The 6,599-nt window shown below is 36.6% G+C and overlaps 3 protein-coding genes across 3 annotated transcripts; 2 read left to right on the top strand and 1 right to left on the bottom strand.

The window, feature by feature from the left end:
- Nucleotides 1–154: 154 nt before the first annotated feature.
- On the bottom strand, nt 155–2,251 carry LOC136798128 (uncharacterized). The gene is made up of 6 exons (XM_067054711.1): nt 2,069–2,251; nt 1,676–1,729; nt 959–1,045; nt 728–816; nt 499–585; nt 155–355 (listed from the first exon to the last, which is right to left on the bottom strand). Exons 1-6 carry the CDS (start codon nt 2,120–2,122, stop codon nt 244–246), a joined length of 483 nt encoding a protein of 160 aa, XP_066910812.1. The 5' UTR covers nt 2,123–2,251; the 3' UTR covers nt 155–243.
- Nucleotides 2,252–2,786: 535 nt separating this feature from the next.
- Nucleotides 2,787–3,674, top strand: LOC136798126 (G-box-binding factor-like). Its single transcript, XM_067054709.1, has one exon. It carries the CDS (start codon nt 2,787–2,789, stop codon nt 3,672–3,674), a length of 888 nt encoding a protein of 295 aa, XP_066910810.1.
- Nucleotides 3,675–3,775: 101 nt separating this feature from the next.
- Nucleotides 3,776–4,336, top strand: LOC136798125 (variant surface antigen E-like). The gene has a single exon (XM_067054707.1). It carries the CDS (start codon nt 3,776–3,778, stop codon nt 4,334–4,336), a length of 561 nt encoding a protein of 186 aa, XP_066910808.1.
- The last annotated feature ends 2,263 nt before the right edge of the window (nt 4,337–6,599 follow it).

Raw genomic sequence — 6,599 nt, 5'->3', positions numbered from 1 at the left:
TTTTATTCATCGATGAAAAATTTTTATGCATCGGGCATGCCCGATGAACATATTTTCGTATTTTACTGCCCATATTTTATGTTTTACTGTCCATATTTTTTTAATGAATATTGCTACAGATAATCAACCATACTTAAGAGCCAATTTTGGCTAAACTTGACAAAATTAGTTCGGCTAAACTCGCCAAAATTAGTTCTCTTAATATGTAAATACTGTCACTAATGTCAGTATTCAGGATATCGATCATGTTCTCTCATAATTAGAAAAATACCTCTTCGTCAGAATCGCTAGACGAGTCTGGAGAGTCTTCATCGGAAAACTTGCTATTTGTATATGTGCTGTTCTTTCTTCCAGTCTGAAAAAGAAAGAATAAAAAAAAATAGTGTGATGTTTGTAACCATGAATAAACTGCATTACATTGCTTTTAAATATCTTAGCTATACAATACAGCTGATGACACATGACGATCAAAATGTTCACATAATATTAGAAAAATACCTCTTCATTGTCAGAATCGCTAGACGAGTCGGGAGAATCTTCATCAGAAAACTTGCTATTTGTAAATGTGCTGTTCTTTCTTCCAGTCTGAAAAAGAAAGAATCAAAAAAATAGTGTGATGTTTATAACCATGAATAAACTGTATTACATTGCTTTCAAACATCTTAGCTATACACTACCACTGATGACACATGACGATCAAAATGCGCACATAATATTAGAAAAATACCTCTTCATTGTCAGAAATGCTAGACAAGTCTGGAGAGAATCTTCATCGGAAAACTTGCTATTTGTAAATGTGCTGTTCTTTCTTCCAGTCTGAAACAAGAAAGAATCAAAATTATTAGTGTGATGTTTAACCATGAATAAACTGCATTACATTGCTTTCAAACATCTTAACTATACACTACCACTGATGACACATGACGATCAAAATGTTCACATAATATTAGAAAAATACCTCTTCATTGTCAGAATCGCTAGACGAGTCGGAAGAATCTTCATCAGAAAACTTGCTATTGGTATATGTGCTGTTCTTTCTTCCAACCTGAAAAAGAAAGAATCAAAAAAAAAAGTGTGATGTTTAACCATGAATAAACTGCATTACATTGCTTTCAAATATCTTATATTATAATTATCCACTACAGCTGATGGTACATATTCTATGATTATCTCACAAGATCTCGATCATGTTCCCATAATGAAAAGTACACACTCGTTGTTAATTATTTTGTACAGATTTTAAAATGTATTTGATAAACGGGGGGTACTAGGGTTGGCGAATGAGGGGCATGTAATGACAGGACCTCCAAAAACCGACCCTTAGAGACTGATTTTTGCTGAAAAGGTGACCCTTAGAGACTTTTTGAATTCTTTTTTTCGATTTTTGAAAAAAGTAATACCCTTAGAGAGACTTTAGTACAAATTTTTCTCTGGAAATCAAAAAATTTCCTAAAAATCTTCCGACCCTTAGAGAGACTTTGAAAGGTGTAAAAACCGACCTTTACCGTCCGCACATACCCATCATCCATTTTTGCCTAAGTACCCCCCCCCCCCCCCCGGTATTTGATACTTAACAGATTAAAATTTTCAATACCTATACTTAATTATAGTTTATGTTTTACAAATGTATAATGAATACGCAGTAAAGAAATTGTACCAGAAAATATTTACTTACATGTTCATCATTTGAATTAATCAAAGCGATCTGAGGTATTTGTATGTCACTCCTCTGTTGAAATAAAAGAAGACAGGTAAACAGTCACTTTTCTGAGTAAAATACCTTAGCTCAATCGATGAAGTGTCAATGTATAATGTTGATTGTTTCCAAATTTTTAAGCATAATTTCAAAGAAATACATTTTCTTTCATTTCAGGATAACTTTTGCATATTAGAATTTTTCTCTCTACTTCCAATTAAAATGGTTAAATAATTGAAGAGAGGTATAGAATTTTTAAATCCAACAATAAAACAATATGACACATTTAAGTTTTAATTATTTAACATGACATCCTGATTAGTAAAAGGTCTATAGGTGTATAAAAGGCTTTGAAGTTCAACATCACCAGACCATTATATTCCAGTATATGTGCGAATCACGTGATATTTCTCCTTTGTTGTACATAGCTGGGCTACCATCTTGTTATCATTTACTTTCATATTTCCCATAATGATGACTCACAAGTGTATTTTGCAGAACAAAGTTTTGGTCAAGGAGTCAGGAGTCATCAGTCGCTTCTGTGTTTTGCCTTTTGTCATTAGCCTCTTTTGCCTTACTTACCCATGCTTTAAAGGACTGGGCCTATGAGTTTGACCCTAAATCTCAGATTCCCAATATAAGTGCATGGGGACTTAGCCAGTTATCTCACTTCTATTCTGATCATGACGCTACAGAAGAAATGTCTTCACATGTGAAATTACTGTCTCCTAATTACTGACTTTTGTCCAAGGACCATCCACCATTCTTTAGTGATTTTTAGTCACTACAAATACAACGCACCTTCCAATGTAACATCACCAACACACCAACACATTCCAATACAACATCACCAGCACCCAACACCTCTACTCTTCTGAAAACCACCAGAACAGAAAGTTGCCCAAATTCAACATGACACAAACACTTATTAAATGAACCATTCCATTCCACAATCCTGACACATTCCAATGCAGTATCACCAGCATCAACACATTCTGATGCAACATCACCAATACATTCCAATGCAAAATCACCAGCACCAACACATTCGAATGCAGCATCATCAGAACCAACACACCAACACATTCCAATGCAACATCACCACCACCAACACATTCAAATGCAAAATCATCAGAACCAATACATTCCATGCAAAATCACCAACACCAACACATTCCAATGCAAAATCACCAGCACCCAACTTATTCCAATGCAACATCCCCAGCACCAATACATTCCAACACACCAACACACTCAAATGCAAATCACCAGCACCAACACATTCCACCACCAATACACCACACCACACATCCAATGCAGTATCACCAGCATAACACATCTGATGCAACATCACCAATACATTCCAATGCAAAATCACCAACCAACACATTCAAATGCAAACCACCCACCCAACATCCAATGCAACATCCCCAGCACCAATACATTCCAACACCAACACACTCAAATGCAACCCACCAACCAATACATTACCAACACACCAACACATTCAAATGAAACACCACCAGCACCAACACATTCCAATGCAGTATCACCAGCATCAACACATTCTGATGCAACATCACCAATACATTCCAATGCAAAATCACCAGCACCAACACATTCGAATGCAGCATCATCAGAAAACCACACACACCAACACACCACCAACACTCAAATGCAAAATCATCAGAACCAATACATTCCAATGCAAAATCATCAGAACCAATACATTCCATGCAAAATCACCAACACCAACACATTCCAATGCAAAATCACCAGCACCCAACTTATTCCAATGCAACATCCCCAGCACCAATACATTCCAACACACCAACACACTCAAATGCAACATCACCAGCACCAACACATTCCAATGCAGTATCACCAGTATCAACACATTCTGATGCAACATCACCAATACATTCAAATGCAACGTCCTCAGCACCAACACATTCCAATGCAGTATCACCAGCATTAACACAATCTGATGCAACATCACCAATACATTCCAATGCAAAATCACCAGCACCAACACATTCAAATGCATCATCATCAAAACCAACACACCAACACATTCCAATGCAACATCACCACCACCAACACATTCAAATGCAAAATCATCAGAACCAATACATCCCAATGCAAAATCACCAATACATTCCAATGCAAAATCCCCAGCACCAACACATTCAAATGCATCATCATCAGAACCAACACACCAACACATTCCAATGCAACATCACCACCACCAACTACATTCCAATGCAAAATCACCAACACCAACACATTCCAATGCAAAATCACCAGCACCCAACTTATTCCAATGCAACATCCCCAGCACCAATACATTCCAACACACCAACACACTCAAATGCAACATCACCAGCATCAACACATTCCAATACAACATCACCAGCACCCAACACACCAACACATTCCAATATAATATCACCAACACCCAACACACCAACACATTCCAATACAACATCACCAGCACCAACACATTCCAATACAACATCACCAGCATCAACTCATTCTGATGCAACATCACCAGAATCAACACATTTAAATGCAACATCACCAGCATCCCAGCCCCCAACACATTCCAATGCAAACCCCACCAGAACCAACTCATTCTAATGCTACAAGACTAGAAAATTTATTATGTAAGGCCAAAGAAATTACTCGAAATGAAAATGACTCCGAAAGAAATTTACATACCAAAGCATGGTTTGTGAAGTCGACCTTGCTCTCACTTTCTTCCTCTGACCCTGAGATTATGTAGACAACCTGAAGTATGAGGGATTTTTGTCAAGTATAAAGCATCTTTTATGGCTTTTATCTGATTTCTGTCGTTTTTGGTAAGCAAAGAATAGTTACTGCAAATTAAAAATAATTACCTGATTGTTCTCCTTGTCATCCATCTTGCAGTCTTGTTTGCTGGCTTTATTCAATTTGGTTCGCACATGTTAAAAAATAAAAAAATTCTACGGGTCTTCACCCTCCTTCGTTGGCGGTCTTTCATAAATTGAACGTTTCCCCTATTTTATCTCTCTCCTTTTCTTTGCCGTAATCAAATATTATATGACGTCAGAAATTGTAGAATACAAAGAAAGTGGGGAGGGAGAACAAATCTTGTCTCCTGTTTTTTGCTTCCCTTTGTTTGCTTTTATTTGCTATTCTTTGTATGATTTTAGAAAGCAACTTTTTAAATAAATTCGTTTATCATTTACTTTTTTACTCTCTTTGTCGAAACTCTTTATGTTTATAATATTATAATGTAATTTTCATAATTTTACCGTCGTAATTTTATTCGTAGTTGCCATTTCTTTTTCCTATTTTTTTGCATAAATTTACCGTCGTAAACAAAAAAGAGAAGGGATTTTTCCATTGTTTCGGAATTATGTTACATAATTTAAGTTTCATGAAAATTATCAGGAATAATTAGCATATATTATGCATGGATCGTGCATCGTGCATCGCAAATCGTAGGATCGTGCATCTTAAATTACACCAACCCCTTTAAAAGCAACATAAATAGTGGAAAAAAAAAATTTTCAGAAATTTAGCAAGAGAAATTTGGCGAGACGAGTTATTGGCATTAATTTTTATTTTTTTCAGTTTAAAAATCTTTTAACCTAATTTGTTTTCAATACTTTTTCCCATTGAAACATCATAAAAAAAATCTTGATTGAATTTATAAGAAATATTTATAACAAATTTCCACAATTCATTTTCTCCAGGTCTTTGGCCGTTAGTTAAAAAAGGTATTCGACCACTGCATCAAGTCTTCGGTTTTTAATTCAGGTCTTCGGCCGCTAAATCAGGTCTGCGCAGTCTGCAACTGCTAATTCAGGGCTGCCTCCGCTGACGGAAAAAAAAATCTGCAAGGCAGTTTCTAGTTGAAAACATCACTTCGTTGTTAGTTAATTGCCTGTATTCTGGCGTTGAGCTACTTAGATACAACGAGCGGCAAATTTAAAATGATGAAAGTGATATGTCAGGCCAGGACTTCTATTCTATCTCATCTCTGCTATCGATCAAGCTGTAACCCGATACAAACTGTCCAGCCCGAAAGTTGATGCAATTTCAATTGACCTTTCCTGATCAACGTCGAGCTCCACACAAATTCAGCCGAACGAATGTCAAAGCAATCCGTAAACCAGCGCGTTGGCATCGGTTTTTCTATCAACAAGTCCAAATATCAAAGGAAAAACCCATTGTCAATATCCCAAGTACTCCTCTGACCGCTATTGTAACATCTTTTAGTTTTGACAATAAAATCATACTAAAATCACCCGGGGGAGAGCACTCATATGGTCCGACCCACGGCATGTGCCACCGTTAAGGGTAGGTTTTTCGAGACCCTCGAAATACACTGTCAGGGTGTACTTTTGCACTACAAGGCTCTTCATTTAGCTGGTTACATTGTAAGGGTGTGTTTGGGGACTGAATTGCAAGACTGACAGTAAAAATCCGATGTATCTTCATATTTTTGACTCTCAGGCTCATTTTCAGGTGGCTCCAACAAAATAAGATATGCAATCAAACTACGCTGTAAGGGTCCGAAACTTTCGGTAAAATGCACTGTAATGTAAGGGTACCTTACCAGCTCAAAGGCTGTAAGGGTCTGATTTTGAAAGTCATTCTTTTGGCGACACATGCCGTCGTTTAGAAATCGTTCAGCATTCAGTATAACGTATCTCGAAATTTCAGGTTCCTGAAATGAGATTCACCAATTATATACACGCTTTTTTTTGTAAGAATATCTTCTATAACAATATCAGGGTGAAAATTGGCTAAATCGTAAGAATACCCTCTAGGGTGAATTTCACAAAATTTGATAAGAATACTGTCATTTTGTATTTGGCTAATAGAAAAAACTGCTTCCTTTATTAGAGAT

The sequence above is a fragment of the Clytia hemisphaerica genome, unplaced genomic scaffold, assembly GCF_902728285.1.
Source record: "Clytia hemisphaerica strain Z4C2 unplaced genomic scaffold, Clytia hemisphaerica genome assembly, whole genome shotgun sequence".
Taxonomy (NCBI): domain Eukaryota; kingdom Metazoa; phylum Cnidaria; class Hydrozoa; order Leptothecata; family Clytiidae; genus Clytia; species Clytia hemisphaerica.
Note: the sequence above shows the minus strand (reverse complement) of the source record. Positions and strands in the feature narration are given on the sequence as shown.

What these genes read in the sequence shown, in the direction of transcription:
- LOC136798128 (XM_067054711.1), bottom strand. Translation starts at nt 2,122, where the DNA reads ATGTACAACAAAGGAGAAATATCACGTGATTCGCACATATACTGGAAT. An exon ending in TTAATTCAAATGATGAACAT is followed by an intron (nt 1,046 to 1,675) that starts GTAAGTAAATAT and finishes TTTCTTTTTCAG; the next exon opens with GTTGGAAGAAAGAACAGCAC. An exon ending in GCATTTCTGACAATGAAGAG is followed by an intron (nt 586 to 727) that starts GTATTTTTCTAA and finishes TTTCTTTTTCAG; the next exon opens with ACTGGAAGAAAGAACAGCAC.
- LOC136798125 (XM_067054707.1), top strand. Translation starts at nt 3,776, where the DNA reads ATGCAACATCACCACCACCAACACATTCAAATGCAAAATCATCAGAAC.
- LOC136798126 (XM_067054709.1), top strand. Translation starts at nt 2,787, where the DNA reads ATGCAACATCACCACCACCAACACATTCAAATGCAAAATCATCAGAAC.